This window comes from Xenopus laevis, chromosome 5L, assembly GCF_017654675.1.
Source record: "Xenopus laevis strain J_2021 chromosome 5L, Xenopus_laevis_v10.1, whole genome shotgun sequence".
Classification (NCBI taxonomy): domain Eukaryota; kingdom Metazoa; phylum Chordata; class Amphibia; order Anura; family Pipidae; genus Xenopus; species Xenopus laevis.
Window position 1 is genome coordinate 117,553,511 of NC_054379.1, and position 22,242 is coordinate 117,575,752.

A 22,242-nucleotide genomic window follows, 5' to 3' on the forward strand; every position below is an offset into this window, starting at 1 on the left:
TCTAGTACGATAACAATTATCTACCTATCTTTGACCACAGGTCCACATGAGAACAAAGTAAAGGGAAAACAATGGACTTTGATGTAATATGTATGGATTCATTTGAAAGTATACAAGTAAGTCACAAGTATTAAGTATGTAAATCATATGTAAATATTCAATAGCACAAAAAACTTTGTTTAGATTTGCCTGCTTTTTTCCTACCTGATTAGGGACAAGCAAACTTTTTTGCCCAATACAGTTTTGTGGCAATGTTTTGCCATGCGTTGCAAAAACAAATCCAGCCTTCTGCACCAGAAGAAAAAATGCAGTCATTATTTGAGCTATTGAATACTTACACAAAACTGAATATATATTGTCTTCAGAAGATCGGCACAACCAGTGGGGATTTTCTGACTGGGTAAATCAATACTCTTAGTTCTCTTAACTTTTGAATGAATACAGGGGAGGTCTGTGCAACAACTTTATTTCTTTAAAAACCTGGAAAACACCTTTGCAATACACCTAAATCTATTTTCCAATCTGGTTTACAAATCTTTAAAAGATAAATAAAAAAGGAATAAAAAATAAATGTAGTCTCCAATTAAATTAAAATAGAGTATGTAGCCATTCTTCATAGTACTAAAATCAACTTTACCTGTTACATCACAAAGCAGTATTTTGTAATGAGGTACAAAAGACTTGAAAATCTAAATGGCCAACAGAGTATCTACCAACTATTCCCTAAGGTGCCTAAGGGTTTGGGTTTCTAGTCAATGTGTGTAGTGATCATGTGAACCATGGGCGTCGGAACCGGAGGGGCTAGGGTCTATAGCCCCCCCAGAATTTCACCCCTCTTTTCGTATGCTGCAGACATTTTATAAATGTTTTCCCCATCAATTCACAGCTGCTGCCTTTACAGTCAAAGTGTCAGTGTCAAAGAGAGGGGATGGGGTTCGGGCCCCACAACTGTGAATTTGGACACTGCTGGTCTGCACTCAGGTGCAGGTGCGCTTATGGGGAGGGGAGGTATGCAGACAGGGACCGCGCGGCCTAGGGGCCTAGGAGTTGGGTGCCGCAAACTTTTGGGGAGCATGTCCAGAACAGAAGAGCCTCGTTGCTTTAGGTCTGTCTCTGTTCCTACAGTCACATCATGCCAGTTTTACCAATAATACCCCCCATCAGAACAGGCTGCTGATACAACTCCTTTCAAATCTCTCGTCTCATCAGGAGTTTCAAACTTCCCTTATAAATATCATTATCTTGCAGGTATTTAGCTCATTCTAGTATTTTAGTATTTAGCTCATTAGGACCATTAACTGTTTCCTTAAACCGCCTAAAATGTTATATTTATATTTATATATTCTAATATATGTGCTTCAGTTATTTTAAAGAAAAATTGATGTTTTTACCTTACACAGGGTATTATATATGAATCTGCCACTGCACTCATTCTACTATAAATTCTGGGTTATCTACATATGAAATAGTCTCTCACCCATCCTACTATGTGTTCTGGGTTATTTACATATGAAATAGTATCTCACCCATCCTGCTATGAGTACTAGGGTATTTATATATATGAAATAGTTTCTGTTCCATCCTACTATGTGTTCTGGGTTATCTACTACATATGAAATAGTCTCTCACCCATCCTACTATGAGTTCTAGGGTATTTATATATATGAAATAGTTTCTGTTCCATCCTACTATGTGTTCTGGGATATTTACATATGAAATAGTCTCTCAGCCATCCCACTATGTGTTCTGGGTTATTTACATATGAAATAGTCTCTCACCCATCCAACTATGAGTTCTGGGGTATTTATATCAAATATGACTATGAAGATTTTCATTCATCCAGGTCATGGTATATCTAGTATAGGTAAATCTAAAATCAACTGGACTTGCAGTAATCAATGAAGATATTTCTTCAATTCAACTGACTGGTGTGGGAAGTTCTCGTCATATAAACTCTTCCACTAATCCAAACACAATGGCACATTGTAACTCTTCAAAGAGGTGACATCTGAAGAAATTCACAGAGGTGTAGATTCTGTGTAGTTACTGTGATAGGATTATCCAATGTGTCATGCAACTCCTAGAAAGAGGTGTTACTTGTGAGAGTTGTATGAATGGATGTGTGAAGTGTTCTGAAACTGCCGGGGTACAGGTGTTAGAACAGCATTGTATGTAGCAGTAACTACACAGAATCTACACCTCTGTGAATTTCTTCAGATGTCACCTCTTTGAAGAGTTACAATGTTCCATTGTGTTTGGATTAGTGGAAGAGTTTATATGTCGAGAATTTCCCACACCAGTAGGTTGAACTGAAGAAGCTGCTCGGATGAGAAGTAAAACGTCTTCATTGATTACTCAGCAAGTCCAGTTGTTTTTAGATTTACCTATACTATATATATCAAATAGTGTATGTTCCATCCTACTATGTGTTCTGGAGTATTTACAAATGAAATAGTCTCTCTGCCATCCTACTATGAGTTTGTGGTATTTATACTGTATATATATTATATAGTCTCTGTGCCATCCTACTATGAGTTCTGGGGTATTTATAATGTATATATAGATATTAAATAGTCTCTCTGTCATCCTACTATGAGTTCTGGGGTATTTATATGTATGAAATAGTGTTTGTTCCATCCTATCATGTGTTTTGGGGTATTTACATATTAAATATTCTCTGTTCCATGCTACTATGTGTTTCAGGGGTATTTACAGTACATCTGTAGAGATTACTAAACGTAGTACATTCAAAGATGTTAATCCTGGTGGACACCCCCGTCACAGGTGTATCAATTCAAAGTTTCAACCGGTTCACTCAGTACATATGAAATAGTCTCTGTTCCATCCTACTATGTGTTCTGGGGTATTTACATATGAAATAGCCTCTGTTCCATCCTACTATGTGTTCTGGGGTATTTACATATGAAATAGTCTTTGTTCCATCCTACTATGTGTTCTGGGGTATTTACATATCAAAGAATCTCTGTTCCATCCTACTATGTGTTCTGGGGTATTTACAAATGAAATAGTCTCTGTTTCATCCTACTATGAGTTCTGGTATATATATATATATAGATATATATATATCTATATATATATATAAATAGTCTCTGTGCCAACCTACTTTGCGGTATTTATAAATGAAATTGCCACTATTCAATCCCTTTGTGCCAAGCAAATAGGAGAGCCTTTAGATTGGGGGGTTATAATTATTTTGAATCAACTAGCAGTTATGCAGGTTTCACTTAGAACAAAAGGTTGCATGTTGTTATCAACCTAAATTACTGTCTTTATATCATTATTATGCTGATGGAGTGTGATTGGAGATGTACAATTGTTCCATTATAATATGACATAGTAACATAGTAAGTTAGGTTGAAAAAATGTCCATCAAGTTCAACCTTTTTACTTTTTTCAACCTGCCTAACTGACAGTTGATCCAGAGTAAGGCAAAAAAAGACCCCATCTGAAGCCTTTCCAATTTGCCTCAGAGGGGGGAAAAATTCCTTCCTGACTCCAAAATGGCAATCGAACCATTCCCTGGATCAACATGTACTATGAGCTATCTTCCATAACTCTGTATTTCCACACTTGCTAAAAAGCCATCCAACCCCTTCTTAAAGTTATCTAATGTATCAGCCTGTACAACTGATTCAGGGAGAGAATTCCACATCTTCACAGCTCTCACTGTAGCAAACCCTGAATATTTAGGCGGAACCTCTTTTCTTCTAATTGGAATGGGTGACCTTGTGTCAGCTGGAATAATCATTAGAGACATTATTATATGATCCCCTTATATATTTATACATAGTTATCATATCACCCCTTAAAGGAGAAGGAAACCATTTTGTAAAAAAAAAAGCATACCCCCCACCCCACCTGAAAATTCGGTTAAAGCACATGGCAAAATAGGTGGAGCAAATGGGCGTGACCATAAAAGTGGGCGGGCCATACAAATTCTCCTTCCTCTAGCAGCCCCCCCAGACCAAATCATCTTCTCCTGTCAATGATGTGAACAGTTTTAATCATTTTTAAATAATAATTGTGGATGGTTTCCTGGCATATGTTTATCCTATACTCATACAATGCCTATTGTTATTTACGTGTTACTACTGTACATGTAAAAAGTGGCTAAATACCTTAACAGGTTAAGGTTTATTTTTTTAAACTTGTCACGTCAATGGTTTTGTGCCTTTTTTAAGTAATATATTTCTTGCAAAACCCAATACATGCTTACACTTCATTTCAATATGTAATATCTTTTCTATTTAAGCATATGGGTTTTCCTTTACTGTTGGTTTCACAGCAGTACAGTTTTTTTACCCTTCATCAATTATATTAATGTTATATTAGGGTCTCAAAAACCGCACTGTTAACTTCAGGGTAGTGTCATAAACTTGCCTGAAATGTGTTTATAAAGGATATGAAAAATGTGCTGAGTTATGTAATTGGTAGTTCTGCAAACAATCTGAAAAAATAATGAAAGACTATAAATGACCCTTTGCTTCTTGTCAGTAGCGTGGAAACATAAAGAAGATGGAATTTAAATAATCATAAAATGAGTTCAGTGGAAAAAGGTCTATTGCAAGTCCATAATGGGTTGCTAGGAAACAGAGCGCATGCCCCTCTATCAATGTAGATTTTAAATTGGATAACTAACAAATGGTAAATAGTTACTGAAATGTCATATATAACCTGAAATCCAAATTACTTGTTTTGATGACCAACAAGAGAAATTTTATATCAAAATAATACTAAAAAAATGTGATCATTACTTTTATAGGAAATACACATTTAATGTTTACAGGAAAGCATTATAATGCCAAATTTAGAATGCATTCATTAGGTTTTATAGTTTAGATGAAGTTCATATATTAGAACAATTCTGCAACCTGACTTGCAAAATATGGCTTTGGCAGCACACACTATTAACAGCTGACCAGTAAAGGCCCTAATCCAATAGTTCAAGTGTCCCCAGAATGATTGGCTCAAGTTAGATACCTACTGTTTGGTTATACATGCACTAATAACATCAGCAGCCAAATGTATTTGCCAAAATGTTCCAATACACAGCAGAAATAAATAGCAAGTTGGTCGAAAATGTTGAACACACCTAAGTGTATACATTTTTTTGGTTTATGAGCAAGAATGGTTAATCAACAATAACAATATAGGATTGAAAAGTATCAATAACATCAATGACCAGGGCTGTCATAAATTGGGGAGAGGGGGGACTGTTGTCCTGGGTCTGGGGAATCTGAAGTCAATAATGGGTTGCTAGGAAACAGAAGTGATGGGAGAATTTCCACGTTTTGGCGCTGGTGAATAAATTTGCGAAACTGCAGCAAAAATTCAAAAATGTTTGGACACATGTCGGAAAAGTCACTTGTGTCAAAACCTTCGAGCATCAACATTATTCGGCCAAAATTAGCGTTTCTTAAATTTTTCACAATTTTTTGGCAAAACAGTGCAAATTTGCCCATCACTAAAGGGGAGGCCTGGCTATTTTTTGAATATAGGCAAGTTCGAAAAGTTACATATAGAGTATGGCAAAACTTCCACAATAAATCCTACAAGAACTTTACAGCAGTGGAAAGATCATTGGATCCATAAACTTTGGGAACAAGACATACTTGCAATGTATTTTGCAGCTCTTTATTAGTCCCATGGAGCCCTCTATAGTTCCTGGGCCCCCGGCAATTGCAGGACTTGTTTCCTCTATAGTTACACCGGCACTTTTAAATTAAATAGTTGGTTTGTACCATAGTAGCTGTGTTTGAAATACATCCAACAAGTTAAAGCTTCACTGCAAAACCTACCTATCTGCTAAGTCTTTAGTGGTGGCCCTGAATATGACTATAAATAACAAAATATGGAGAATGACCACTATTTTCATGTAAAAGAAATATGACTGTCCTTTTATTAAAAACAATATTCCCTTGTAACCTTCAGCCAAATGTTATCAGCTCTCAATTGCTCATGTTCCAGATTCACTATTGCTTTATTTTCACATCAGTATTGATAACGAGGCATGATATCTCCTATATTAGATGGTCATTAAAGAAATATTTGTTATTGTTACCAGAGGATTGCAAAAAGTTAAGGTAGCATATAAAAACATTCACAAAAATCAACCCCAAAAACACTGTTTTTGAATGGCTTGTATTAAATGTAAAAATGATTTACATAATGCTGAAAAGCTGTGTTTTTTAGTTATATCATGATAAATGAAAACATATTTTTTAAACATATAAGATTTAATACAGATTAAATGTCAAAGCAAAATCTATTTGCCTTACCAAGTACCCCAAGGCGGTAATTGACGGTGATGACTATTACATTTCCATAACTTGCCAGTACACTTCCATCAAACAAATTTCCAGTGCCTTCCATGTAGGAGCCTCCATGAATATATACCATAACGGGTTTGGGTCCTCCACTATCTCGTATGTCTAAAATAAAAAAAATCATATTTTATTACGTTTTATTTAAGTAGCAAAATTAATTATACTATAAAAAACTTAGCTAGGTGCCAATAGTTCATGTTTCTTAAGTAACAGTTGTTGAAAAATGTTGTTAATTTGTTATATGATCTACTTTCCAAATGTTTTTTTTATTACCAGTTTGCATTTACTTTGTTTGGAACAACTGTAAAAATTCATATAATACAAATTATTTTATTTTGAGAAATATGTTTTTTTCCTTTTCTGAATTGCATGGCATTTAAAAGTGTATAATACACTAATCCATTTATAAAAAAAAAAAACTGTATACAAAGAAAGCAAATAAATCTGTGTAAAATTCTGACTTCGGAATCTACAGCTTTTAGAGATGGCAAGTCTGATATTAAATTGACATTTACTCTAAAGTAGAGGTTCCAAAATAATTGGAGCAGTTGGTGGGAGCAGCCATAGGAAAAATGTAAATGTGACTTCCAGTTCCTGCTATAGCAGGATAACACTTCCTAATCTCTAACACTGTTAGTGCCAAGCGGCAAAAAAAAGTTGGACCACAAAGTGGATGAAGAACATGAACCCAAAAAATTAAAAAAAAAATTAAAACTTTGATGATTTGAAAAATGTTTTACTAGATGCACATCATTCTGCAGTTTTACTGCTTTATAGTATAAAAGAAATGTTGTGTTGTTTTTAGTACACAAATGTAACTTTGTCAGTAAGTACACAGTGCATGGTATAAACTATAACATGCAAAGATTTTTTTTCCTTGATAGGATGGGTTGTTAAATACTTTCACATGTTCAGCAAGTAAAAAAAAAAACAGGAAAAGTGGTTTGTTTGTAGACTAATTTATCAAGGTTTGTTGTTTATTACTATTCACATTTTTTTTTCTCTAAAAATCATAATTGTGAATAATGGTTTAAAAAACATGACGTTTTCAAATTTGTCAATGAAAAACAAATGCAAATGTAACACTTCAGCATCAAAAAGTTTGCAAGGTCATGTAGAAGATAATGGGAGCTACTCTTGCCAAATTGTAAACTATTCAGTCAATAGATTTTTTTTAAAATGTTTTTCTAAAAATAATGAGTAGAACACAAATTTGAGATATTCAAGTTTTTTCCCACAATCTTATTTTTTGGATTTTTTATTTTCAGATCTTTTAATAAATAAAGTAACATTTGTAGTTGCATGTTACTATTCATAGTGAACATAGCATCCAAGACTGGATCATTATCAGCATAATGACATGGGGTAGGTCCAGAGAAGAACTGTATTTCTCATATTCTAATAGTAAATTGAAATCACCAAAGCTTCTCGAGACAAGAGTTTATTAATAAACAAATTAGTGAAATATTATTTTATATAATTTATTTGATACTACATTGCATCAAACCTGTGTGTTACCAAATATCATGTGTTGATACTAAGACAATGAGAGCATGACATTAATATTATTTAGAGATTAAAGATAAATTATTAATCCAAAATCATTAGCCACATGCTCACAGCAGAACTGAACACTACTAATTGTATGCTTGGAAGTAACTCAGAGGGAGATTGTTTCAGAACTCTTCCTTAATTAAAATTACATAGAATTACAGATTACCCACAGAGAACTATAATGAAATGTTGATACTACTGTTAAACCAGTTAAAAAAAAACAAGCACTTGACAAACTTGTTGTATATGCAAATGGAAATACACATTATTTTACATTTGTGTATGATATATAATCAATACTAAGAGGCCTATTTATCAAAGATTGGATTTTAAAGGTTTTCGAGGTTTTTGAAACCACGACTAAACTCACATAATCTAAGGGGCAGATTTATCAAAGGTCGAGGGGAATTTTTTTGTGTACTAGACTAGGCAATAGTCCAAATTCGATTAGAATTTTAAAAAGCATTAAAAATTTGAATATCTAAATGTATCATATACTGTCTCTTTAAAATTTTGACTTCAACCATTTACATTCACTATCTAAAACCTGCCTAATTGCTGTTTTAATCTATGCGGGACCTCCTATGACCTATTTGGAGTCAATTGGTGGACTTTGAAAAATCTAAAAATTTTGGGGGGGAAAAAGTTTGAATCGAATTCGATCTAATACACTATTTCTTCAATTGGTACAATTTGAATTCGGCCGAATACAGACCTACTCAATCAAAAACGGACCTATTCGACCAAAAAAAACTTCGACTTTATTTCAGTTGGTCTTTTTGAATTCGAATTTCGAAGTTTTTTCAATTCGAAATTTGACCTTTGATAAATATGGCCCTAAAAGATATTCTAAAACATATGAATACCTCTATAACCTCTAATAATGAGGTTTTTTTAAAATTCCAAGCAAATAAAATCCAATACTTGCTGTAACTATTTTTTTTTTGAATTTCGAGATCATGGGAGTTTATGGGAGTTTTTACAAACTCCCATGAACTCAAAATTTGACCCTTGGTAAAACATCCCATTAATAAATCTCAATTTTTTAGAGCATTTTTTAAAAAAGATGGAAAACCACAGATTTTTTAGAGATTTGTGGAAAAAAATTGAAATTTGATTGTTAGTAAATGGACCCCTTAGAGTCATGCCACCTCCCCACAATGTAAAATTTAAAAAAAACAAGCTGAAATAATGTTCATCCCCTTTTTTATTGGGTGCAAATGGGCAAGGAAAAATGTTTTCCCAAGGGGGTTATATTTGGAGTGTTGGGGTTAACTTGTGTAGTATGTATATTAAGCCTTGTTCATGTGCACCCAATAAGAAAGGGGATGAGCGGCATTTCAGCTTGTTTTTTTAAATTTTACATTGTGGGGAGGTGGCTCTTTCTACTTAAATGCTTTGGAAGAGATCATGCTAAATAAAGAGAGAAGCAGGTATGGTCTTTCTCCCCCCAAAGATAACACTTTATTTTTTAACTATGCTATCACAGAGGGCATAGTTACTCCAAGAACATGATTTTAGGGGTCAAACCCACTAAAACCTGGTATAGCGATGATGTATTGAAAACATCAATTTACTTATTTATTAAGTGGAATAAATGTATTAAGATAGCTAAACTTTTATAAGAACGTAGTGATGCTAATGTCAAATTTCTTTTAGTAAGTAGATGTAGATGGGGCTGCCTTTTTTCTATATTAAGAAAAGTGAATTCTTACTTTAATGACCAGACAGCCTTTTGGTCTTAATTGAGATTTTGATGTATCATAATATTATAAATATTACAACTGGATTAATTTATGTCTAGTGCTATATTTATATGCAAGTAATAAAGATTGCCCTTTTTTACTTCATATATCATTTTTATTTGTTTGTTTGTTGGTTTTTAAGTTGTTTTAATCATTTCCCTCTCTCTGCCCTATTGAACAATTACATCCTATTGGATTATTGTCTAAGCCCTGCCTATGGGTGGGTTTATATTGTGTGAGCTATGTGTTATGAACCTATCTTTTCAATAAATGAGTAAAGCTGTTATGTGCTGTTATTGTACCTAAATAAAAATCTGCAGTTATTTTACTTCTTCTGTTCATGGAATTCTGTTAGTGCCTGCCAAAAAATGTTGATGGAACTGTATCCACTATCCAGTCAAACATATACAGTGTTTTAAGTAACTTTTGTGGATCTATATTAGGTAAAAGGTTGTCTGTAACTTTATTACAAATCACCATCTGCCTTGTTTTATGGATGGTGGATACACATCAAATTTGGGACATTTTGTATCAAACAGCATTGGTGAGTCATGTGACTATACATGTTTTTTTTGTAAAAGAGACAATTATGGTTAATCTGCAAATGCACCTGCATTTTAATCTTTAACACCTAAATAAGATACAACCAAACATTAACTTGGATGTGACTTCTGTATGTTACTGCACTTATGAGGGGGTGGAAAAACTACAGAGGCACCCTCCCTCCCCCTTCTGCTGTCCTGTTGCTGGGGCAAAATAACAAATTGCTCATGACATCTGGCCCCGTAGTGTTAATGAAAGGATCAAGGGCCTTTAACATGGGGCATAATGCAGTCATCTGGTCTTTCCATCATAAATGAAATGCAGCTGAACTATCTCTATGAAGTATCTAGCCCTAACATTTGCTATGCCTCATTCACTGGCTTCCCAACATTGTCAGGAACCTTAATAAAGCTTTTCATTAAACAGGTTCAGGGCACACATCTTACCTTTTTTCTTGAAGAGGAATCACCAACAGTAAAAAATAGGACTCATTCCATTCCAAAACTGGCAAACCAAGCTACATGGCAAACTGCCATGTCCCCCAACCAACTTTCTACAACTATGTAAATTAATGCAGATTAGATGAATGCCCCTCTGACTTGTGGGGATGCTAGACTGTTATACTGTGCTAATTTATGTACACCAGTATCACACATGTCCTTGCTTGGAAAAAAGGGGCAAATGGGCAAACTGAGTTTGGGGTGTGTAAAGTAAATGGTGGGCACTTTTCTTAAGCAAACATTTTTCATTCAGAGCACATGTGCCACCAGTCCATAAATTGGTTAAGAAGATTTTGTGCACCACAAAAGCTGCTCTTTTACAAAATAGTGTGAAGGTGTTTACATCTGAGTCTGTTTATTCTGATCTGTTCACAAGGCTTTAGGAAAACCACAGAAGAAAGGAAAAACACATACATCTGTTGCTTAAGAAACATCATATCTTCAGATAATTTAGCATCCTATCCTCTGCTTAATTACATAAATAAAACAACTCATCTCTTCATTAGCCATAACTAAAATTAATATATTCAAAGAATGTTAGAACACATGCAAAAAGAGGGAATGTTGCAATACTTGAAACAGTGTTAGTTCAAAGATTTCACAAAAGTATTCAAGAGGTGGGATGTATGTTATCAAAAATTCTTGTCAAGAAAACAAGAAGAGCTTTGGAATACACAATTATTCTGAATAAAAATGTAAAACACTAAAACACTGAGTTGAGAAAAAGGGAGAAAAAAATATAAAACAAGCAAGAAGACAAAACACACCAATCAAAAGTGGATTTAAAAAAAAATCTTCAAAATAGAGACAAGAAGTCAAGAAAAAGAAAAGGGGGAAAATATTTTCAGGATCCTTGTCATGCAAATCAGTTTGGTGGCAAAAAAAAAAAAAATACCTTCGTCTTCAGAACCTTCATTATCACCTAAATCATCTGTCTGTTTCTTTGTAAGGGGACCTAGGATTGAGAATGAAAACATGGAGCAAAAACAGTTCAAGAATAGATCATACAGAATAAAAAGAGAAAAAAAAATAACATTGTTACATCCCCATCAAACAAAATAAGAAGGAAAAATTGTCTTTAGGGATTTTAAAATGAAACATTTTAAATTCAAAAATGAAAAGAAAAATCTGGCGTTCAGCAAAAGTAAAAGGCTAAACATATTTTTTACATTCAAAACAACAAAATGGTGTGCATATATATATGTAGACAAAGTGGCTCTCTAGCTATTTAACTTTAACTATCAGCATCTCTACCTGTCATGTGTAATAGTAACATTCAAATGTTGGCAGAGTTTCTCTTCTTACTGCTTTTGGCACTTACTTTACTTTTATGCTCCCTATTCCAATTCCCTTCCTCCTAACCACCCCGCACCCAGAAAAAAAAAGATGCTGGGAGTTAAAGCTCAATAAAAGTAAGAGGGCCACAAGTTGTCTGTCCTGTTATTCATAAACATAGTGGTCAAATATTTAATTATATTTATCTTTACTATAAATAAGCAATACATTTTTAAAAACATTACTTAGCTTTGCTCAACAAATACATTATTTAAGACAGGAATGTCAAGCCCACAGTCTTCTAGATGTTATGGACTGCACTTCACAACTGTTGGTTGTTTAAAGTTGCTGGGGGTCTTTATTCATAACAGCCAAATGACAACAGGCTTGCAATTCTTGGCAATGGATTAACAATTGTTAACAATCATTCTAGATTATTGGCTGGGTTCAATTTGATGAGAAATGTTTATCTCCAGATTGCCCCTTAAAGCTACAATGAGCATTAAGTGAAAACACAGATTAGAAAGTCTTTCTCATTAAAATGAATCTGCCCCAATGTCCATAAAATTAAAAAGGCATAATAATACTCTTGATTAATAATTAGCACAGTTATATAAACACAGTGAACATGCACAAAGCAAATGGCTACTGTAAGATGGGAGTAAATAGGAGAAGGCAAACGCTCTGAATATTTGACAGACATACTGTAGAAAAAAAAAATTAGAAAGGTTTTCATGTCCAAAGTTGTTTAAGAGGCTGCACTTTTTTATTTTCGTGACATTATTAGCATGCACAAAACAAAATTACCAACATTAAGATGCACAAGCAATTGGCAATAGAGGGGACAAAATGACAAGCTCATGCATTGTGATAGTAGAAATACAAAGCAGGTAATATGAAAAAGTTGTGTGTTTGTAGCTTTGCATCTAGTACAGAGCATTATGTCAATGCAGCCCACTGGGAAACACTGACAAGTGCTCTGTAAATATACTTTCAGCCAGTCAAGATGATGCATCTTTAAAGCAGACAACAAAAAGTCTTTGAGTGTACTGAAAAAGAAATTCATTATCAAGCCCTTGGAAAAACTGTCCGAAGATTTGATGATTAAGGCCCCTAGCTTGCACTAAGAATGGACTGTGGACTTGTTTCATTAGAAAACTAAAATGTCAGCATTATAGCTAATTTATATGGTTGTAAAATGTTTAATTACATTTATCAATTCCATACATCTTTATACTTCTTCCCTATACCTCAAAGAACACAGAACAACAAGTGATGTTAAAGGTGATCTAAACCACACTTTAGCTTCTTGACTACGAATCCCAGAATACTTCAAGGTATGCATGCTGAGAACCTTAGTCCAACAATATCATGGTTGTAATTTGAAACCACTCAATTGCTCAATTAAACTTATTCAGAACAAGCCACTATGTTAATATACAAAGTAATACTTAAATCCTTTCTAATCTCATTTTAGGTCAACTTCTTAAGTGAACGTCACAGGGGCGATAGGAAAGTGTTTTGAAAGGTTTAGATTCCTTATCAAAATGAGTAAAAATATCCCCCACTATCTTTCTCTAATGTCCCCCTAATGTACTGTGTCAAACTGGGATGCCAGGGGCCCACCAGAAAACCTTAGACTGGGGGCCCAGTTTCCAAACTATTATACCTCCTCTCCTCAATAAACCCATTTATTCTCCTAGTCTCTTTTCTCTACATACTATAGTCTATTCTTCCATTATTAAGGCTCTTTGTTCTCATAAAGAAATAGGCAATGACCATAAAATAGGCCAAATGGTAAGAAGCAAAAAGGCCCACTGACACCTCGGCCAACAGGGAGTTTTCCTGGTATCCCGGTGGGCCAGTCTGACACTGCTAATGTACTTGTAAAGAATGTTAATGTCCCGCAGAAGTAACATAGAACACACTGTGGCACTTCTGTTTGCAAAGATGAAAAATGTGTTTTTATTGGTCAAAGATCAGGTAATATTTTCGGCTTTCTCTTGCGCTCTCTCAAGTCCATAAAAACACATTTTTCTTCTTTGCATACGGAAGTGCCACAGTGTGTTCTATGTTTAATGATCAAGGGTCTAAGCAGCTTGAGCACCCACCCTGCAAAGATAATTTAAGGTGGTTGATACTCTCTTGACTTATGTACATCCCTTCACAAGTGCCTTTCTCCAGAGAAAGCAACACTAACTTTAACAGCCTTTCCTCGTAGTTTTGTTCTTCTAACCTCTTCATGGGTCTAGTTATACATAGCTGCATCTTTCCTGATCAATAATATCCTTTTCATCTACTAGGGCCCAACAATGCACTGCATATTTCAGGTGAGGACTTACCAGGGATCTATAAAGAGGATAAAGTAAGTTTTCATACTTTCACTGAGTGACAACCTAGAATTACTGTTTTTTTTCTGTTATCCTAAAAAATACCCAAATCCTTCTCACTTAAGGAGGTCCCCAACACACTACCATTTGGTGTATAACTTGCATTTATGTTACTTCAACCAAAGAGCATGACCTTCTATTTATCAACATTTAACCTAATTTTTTTCTCTAATCTAGTCAAATCTCTCTCTGCATAGAACTTTTTTGCCACAATTTAGTATCATCAATAAAAGAGAGATATCACTTATTAAACCAACCTCACAGTCATTAATAAACAAATTAAAAAGGAAAGGGCCAAGGACAGGCCCCAGCATTACATTAATATCATCACTGGACCGATTAATAAAAATGTTCTGTTTATTACCATTCTTTGACATCTATCATCCAAGTATAAATATTATATTCTAGGCCAATTTCTTTTTATTTAAAAGGCTTGTTCTCCTTTAAGTTAACTTTTAGTATGATGTAGAGAGTGATATTCTGAGACAATTTCAATTGGTTTTAATTTTTTATTATTTAAGATTTTTGAGTTATTTAGCTTTTTATTCAGCAGCTCTCCAGTTTGCAAGTTTGCAATTTCAGTTGCTAGGGTCCAAATTACCCTAGCAACCATGTAATGATCTAAATAAGAGACTGGAATATGAATAAGAGAGGGCCTGAATAGAAAGATGAACAATAAAATGGAGATGGAGATAGTCAGAAGAATATGGCAAATAATTAAATTAAAAACATAAAAAATAAATAATGATCGAAACGTTGCTTAGAATTGATCATTCTATAAGATACTAAAAGTTTACTTAATCGGTAACCTTCTGTGTGGTACTGTATAAAATGCTCTAGCAAAATCTAACTAGATCACATCCACTTCCACCGCACTGTCTAGGCTTCTGCTCACCTCCTCATAGAAGGCAATATACTTAGACTGGCAGGATCTATCAGTCATAAAACCATGCTGGCACAAATGTATTCTGATTTGCAGTATTCAAGCATGTTACCCACTCCAAAATCTTTTCTGCCATTGATATCAGACTAACACGCAACATTAGCAATTCACCAATCTTTTGACATAATGCCAGACTCTAAGAATCCAATAATTTTACAAACTAGAATGTAAAATGTAATATGCAGTTGTCTCTGTAACAGAATCCCAAAGGTGACCATGTCCATGACCATGCTAGAGAAGAATTTGGAATTATTAGTTATTACAAGGCCCAAAAGGGAGTCTTTCACAGTATATTCCTGACTTACCTTAAATAAAAAGTTGTCATTTACAAGTTGCATATTTACAAACCTGTTCTTTCTGACTTGGCTACCCCATTACCCCAGTCATTTATTAAACCTTAATTTTTTCTGGTTGAGGTTTTTAGGGGGAAAACTAACATTTTTTTGTGGGGAAAAAAATAAAAGTTTTAAAGATTTATCATACCCCAAAGCTGCTAAAAATCTGAAAATAAAATACACCAGCTTTTGCAGTAAAAATTCTATAAAACCAACTTTTCGGAGGGTCAATCACATGATACAAATTGATGTTCAATTTTGTTGTGATATTTTGTCGATCCGATTTTTGATTATTATTGATAAATGAGTTCAATTCATGGAAGGGAGATAGGTCAACTTTGTTTTCAGAGAAAAATTAGTTAAATAAGAGTTTTAGTAAATTAGCCCCAATGTTTGGATAATTGAAGTCAAACAATTACATTCACTAAAGAAACTAGCTTTGTACAACAAACCTAATCAAATGACTAAAAAAAATAATTTAGGATAGTAGAAAATCACAAGTCACTGCAGCTCTAGTCAGTCATATACAGTAAGTAATGCTTCTCTTCCTGCCTGCCCAGATTGTTTTACATGATCTCATTACAATTCTAGGTTGTCAATTATCATTACAGGTTCTGAGGTTTCAGTTATTATCCCTATGTAATAAATTAAGTTTTCGAGCGTGTCATTGGAACCATGACTTACTTATTCATGTTAAAATGTTTGGAAATATATCTGCAAATGTAAATAGCTTTTTAAGATATCAATATATAAAAAGAAATTGTAAACAAATCAGGATAACTGACACTATAAAAATACTTTTTTTGGAGATCCAATTTAAAATACTTTCAATTACTGTATAATGCTCATTTCCATATTCAGTGTCAGTAAATACAAAAGAGATACAAATAAGGGAATATTTTTTATTTGTCTCCAACTGCACATTCTCAAAAAAACCTTTAGAATAGTATTTATAATGACTAAATACTTTATATATATATATATATCAACCACTTTCAGGATATTATGCTAGGTGCAATTGAATGAATAAAGTTATTAGAAACACAGAACAATTTGTTTAATAATTAAATGTAAACAAATTAGGGAAAAAACAGCATTACACTGGGCATGTTTAATGAATTACAAAATGTTCATCTATGCTATTTCATAGAGCTATAAATGCCTATGTTCAAAATAACCCAATAGATACTCGTGTTCACGTGTTCATTAAAGAACTGGATGTGAGCCTCAAAAATAACAGCCTTTGCAAAATATACTAAATTGTGCAGCATTACACAAATGGAGGAACAATCTCCATACACTGGTGTCTGAAGTTATGGAGGTCTTTGTTTACAGACCTGGCAATAGCATATATAAATAAATCTTAGTGGCTAAGCAAGCATCCCTTACGTAAAGTTGTTTTTCTACACATTAGCCTTTTTATCAAAGTAAATTTAGAAACATTTTAGAAAACAATTGTCATTTTACCTTTAAGAAATATATCAATAAAATGTATTATATTGGTCATTTGAAACCTGAGTAATGAGATGGCCCTGCTACTGGTCTGGTCATTCCCATGTGCTCCTAATTTTTCTACATGTTATCAAAAATAATAGAAAAAAATATGTGCCATACCAATAATTTCTCCTTTATGTATTCAATATAGGTTTTGTAAATCTGTAGAACATAATCCACCAGCAAAAAAATATTTTTATACATTTGAAAGGTTGCTGTCATGTGCAGTGTATGTATTAATGCATGAACTGAATGAAAAAGCCATTATTTTTGCTTGAAAAAAATGACACCTTCAATCAGGTCTTTAAAAATGTGTTAAATTGACAATAACTGTAATGATTGTCATTTGTAATAGCGGTCTAATGACTATTACATTTTGGAGTGTTAATCTGTGTTCTCATTTTGGAGATTCTTTTTCCATTTACAACTTTCATTACATTCCCCTATTATTTAGTAATGTTTCTATCATCCATAATTTGATCCCAGTAAAGTACTGTATATAAGATATGGTTTGAACCTATTTCTTTACACTTTAACAAATGTTATTTGTTATAATTTGTGCCACCGACTACTCCTCTATCACATAGGGCAATATATTTATATTTCTAAATTTTTAGACTGAATCACCACTTAATTATTTCAGCTTTAGGTTAAGATGTACTGCCAGCCCTAGTCTTAAAAATGTGTACAGGGTGCTGAAACTGCAAAATCATAGAAAAATACTAAATATATAGACATACACTGGAACATTTTTATTGCATAAAACCTGTCAAATAAAAGATGGGTTTCCTGAGAGATTTAACAGTTAATTAACCATTCCCATTTGCATATGGTTTTTTGTACATATGGCTGTATAGGTCCAGGGTGTGGGTGATTTGTATTTTTTTTTATCCTATTAACCCCTAAATCATGGGGATACCCACAAATTGAGGTGTAAAAAATCATATACACTTTAACAATAATTAATTATTCCACAGAAAGAAGAAAGCATTGCCATGCCAAGGAGACTCCTTTAAGAGTCATACTGAATTCCTAATACCATACCATTCATACCATACCTGTACTTGACCCCATCTATGATAAATGATTCTTATTTCAGGCAAAACTAAGCTGACTTATCAATAACTTTTACATGGTGAATTCTTGTATTGGAGCTTTTCATGGTTTTTTTCACTTAATAAATCTAAACTTTTTAGAGTTAAAAATATATCGAAAACCCACAAATCTTTAGAGATTAATGAAAAAAAAAGACATTTGAATGTTAGTAAAAAGGTCCCTTAAACTATGGTGATCTAAATTATGGAAAGATCCCTCATGCAGAAAACCTCAGGCACATTCTGGATATTTCTCTTTGTGTTTCTTCTCTATGTCAGTTTTCAGTGTTCCTTTGTCCAACTTCCTGCTATGTCCTTTACTTCTAGCTCCAAACAGTAGAGCCTTCCTATGTTTTGAACAGTGATGCACACAGACTGTAAGCACACTGGGGAAAAAATCTGTAATTGTTTATTGTTATTGTATTTTCATAAATTTCAAGCATTTTTTCCCTTTGAGAATTTTAACCACCACCTTCTTCTTTTAAATATTTTAACCTGTTTTCTGGGGAGTTTTTTTTATACTCTAGAGCTTAAAGGCAAGAATTTATTAAAAATAAAAATTCAATATTCCATTTGAGAGAGACATTGCATTGTTTATGATTTTCTTTCACTGTCATTTTTCATTTATCGATTTCAAAAAATAATTGGAAAAAAGTGCTGTAAGTTGCATTTTAGGCACAATCCCTTTTGAGTTCTTCATTGCCGAATAGTGTTTCCAGAACTTGTCTACAGTGTATATATTTCTTCTTCCTAAACTAGTTTCAGTTTGTTTTAAAAGCTCCACAAGCTTCTTTTCCTGGAGGGTAATAGCACTGCATTGTATCAAATGCAGCTGGACCATGTCATTTTACAAGGTGTGCTGAACTATGAAACAAAATCATTTCTCAAAGAGTAACAGAACTACAATATAAATTAAATACCACAGAACAAGTACCAAAACTCAGACAACTAGTAAAATTTGAGATGTCCTTTACCCCTGTGATTATACATTGACGTTTTGAATAAGTTAACATCTAGAATCACCGCTAGGGTGAAAGGTAATGTAATCCATATTTCACATTCACTAAAACAAATCTAAGCTTAAATGCAAACTGTATTTCATACTGTTCTATTCAACCAGCCATTTTCAAGTTACAGACAACTTTGAAAACAGCAAAACCTTAATTAGAGAATGTCACAGAAAATTGTATTCCTGCTTCCTCAATACTAATTAAACTGCATATTAACAATGTTAAGGCAATGAAACAATTCCAATTGTACAGCTTTAGATAAAGCCAAATGAGATGCATTGATAATGTCCAATTCTCTACCTTCTAAGTATTACATTACTCTTTAGGCTACATATTTTAATGCTACTGTAGGTCATTTCAGGACAGCAGTCTGTTACTATGGCTTAAGCCGAGTCATTTATGATGTGAAACAATTGGAAACCCCATTAAACTCAGGGCAATGTTTGATTTCATTTTGTTATGTTATTTTCTCTTTGATTAAACTGGAAACTTTTCACTGAAATTGAAAGGTCTCCTTGTACCTGGAAGATTCTATTTGTTTTATGGATGTTGTAGACTCTAAAACTGAAATAGGAAAATAGCAAACTTGCAAATATAAACTAGTAGGATGTCATAGTCAAATCTTTATGATGCTGTATGTAAATATAATTTTCCACAAAAAAAATAAAAAGACTTGGGGCAAATTCCCTAACCGGTGAAAATTCGCCAGGTGTAAATTCGCTAGACAACACTAATTCACTAAAGTGCAAAGTTGCTTCCAAGGCGCCGAATGCTGGCAAATTTTTGATAGCGATACGTCGTCAATCAAAGTGAAGATGCACTAGCGTTGCCTAATTTGCATACGGCAGGAAATGATAAAGTTACATGGATATATATGTTGCAACAAATATATTACATTACACAAGTCCAGGGAACCTTAATAAATAATATATAGTTGTTATATTGCCCTACACATGAGCCCACTGTATAGTGTATGCTCCATATGCTAGAAAATGGAGAGTGGAACCCGGTTACCCCAAAAAAAAATTTCAGTCCTTTGCAGTCTGTCACACAGTTTTTTTGGGGAAAACGTTGCATTGTTTTGCATTGAAAATTGAGGTCTGAACTGGCAAAGGCAAGTCTGGCGAACGAGGTAACGTTCAGTAAAATCCACATCTTAGTGAATTTGCAGAGTTACGTCCGTTCACCAGAGCGAAAATTAGCCTGGCGCTAGAGTGTGAAGCAACACTAGCGTCTATCTCCTTCGCTAGCAAAGTGACACCTGCTCCCGTTAGTAAATCGGCGAAGTAACGAAATTCCATGTGAGTAATCGCCAGTGTTAGTCACTTCGCCCTTTTGTAAATGTGCACAGTTTGAAAGGAAACCAAGAGGACCATGTTTAGTGTTAAATATATTAACAGTACATATTATTATATTATTATATAGTATATGAAATGATTGACTTTGCCAAATGACTGTCCCACTGTCAAATGGCCATACTCTCATATTTGCTTCTATACAGTAATTTTGTGAATTCATTTTAGGGTTTTATTTACCATACCAACAAAGCAAACCTCTTTTCATAAAATGAATAAATATCAGCTTGGGGTCCTTTGAAAAAATATAATTGGAATACCAGCATATATTAAGAACAATGCAGGTGTAAATAGTTAAAATGTTTGTGACCATTAAATATAACATACATCAATGGAGCGTTGGTGCTTTTTTAACTAAACCTCAGTGCAAAAGCACATTACAGTGGCTGGAAGCTTTTTACTTTTGCCAGCTGTAATACTATTACATTTTGTCATTCAATGATTACTTTGCCAATTTAACATCTGCTCCATATATGCCTATTTCATTATATCACAGCACAACAAAGTAAAGGCAATCTTCAGAAGATTGATTTGCCCTCTGGTGCCACACTGGTCCCTGACATATTGAACCCATAAAGTACTGCATTCTTGTAAACTAGTTGGAAGGGTTTTCAAGTTAATGAAGGCAAAAAAGAATTTCTTCTAATGTAAAAAGCCCACACACAATTAAATTATAGAACTTTTACAAAAGTCTGCTTTGCAAACCTTTAAAGATTAAAAATGGGCCCAATAAACAAAGCTTCTGTTGGAAGCATGTTTTAATAAAAAAAAATATATATATTTTATTTGTAGAGAATGAGAATAGCAGAACAAAGCAAATGATAAACAGTTTTTGATTTTCTTTAATGCTACCCCCTTGGTTACTTAGAGTAAAGTACATGGGAAGGGCAGCGTCAGTGCATACCCTTCTAAACCCAACCTTATTCTTTAAACCGTTACTGTCCCCTTTACATTAAACAAACACAACTCCAATATTTTATGGATAGAAAAGGCCCAGTCCATTTATTATATCAATACAAAATTTGTCATTATAAAACACATAATTTAATAATAACAATAATAATAGTCATCATAATGAATATCTTGATAACGTAACATACTCAAGGACCCGCTGAAGGCTGCAGCTGCATTTGTGGGAACTATACCTTCCCTCAATCCCAATCAGGTCCCTGAGGCTAGACCATCCCTTTTCTCTAACCAACATACCCTCTACTTACCACCAATCTAGGGCCGCAATCCCTAGCCTCCGACCTAACATTCTGCTCACATTAATCCTCACCACCTACCAAGGTCTTGGCTGTGACTTCCCTCCTCCTGCTGCCAACCTCACAGGTACAACCCAATGGGATCATTAAGATCAGGAGGAAGGGTGGGCACCCATTCTATAAATGCTGGCAAATTTTAATCCTCCTATCCACACAATCAGGTTGTAGTATTTGCCTACCAACCATCCCTGAGCTACAAACTTCCCCAGGCCTTTCCTAAACTTGTCCCATTGACATGCTTTGCTCTGTCCCAGGGTCCCTGGATCAGGATCTATTATCCAGAATGCTTGATAATGGATCTTTCCACCATGAAGATTTCTGTACAGTGGTGTAACTAGAGTACGCAGGGCCCCCTGCAAAAAAATCTATAGAGGGTCCCAGTGCACTCCGAT

The 22,242-nt window shown here is 34.0% G+C and overlaps 1 protein-coding gene across 5 annotated transcripts in view; it reads right to left on the minus strand.

Annotated features, from left to right (window-relative positions):
- The window catches only part of LOC108716206 (neuroligin-1-like), a 410,755-nt gene that overhangs the window by 151,840 nt on the left and 236,673 nt on the right, over positions 1-22,242 (minus strand). For 3 of the 5 annotated variants that reach the window (XM_041563328.1, XM_041563326.1, XM_041563327.1), the window contains 2 exons: positions 11,585-11,644; positions 6,300-6,452 (listed from right to left, as the gene is read on the minus strand). In XM_041563328.1, the coding sequence (XP_041419262.1) occupies positions 6,300-6,452; positions 11,585-11,644 (213 nt within the window). The remainder of the gene's footprint in view (positions 1-6,299; positions 6,453-11,584; positions 11,645-22,242) is intronic. The other 2 variants (XM_041563330.1, XM_041563329.1) reach the window with 1 other exon arrangement.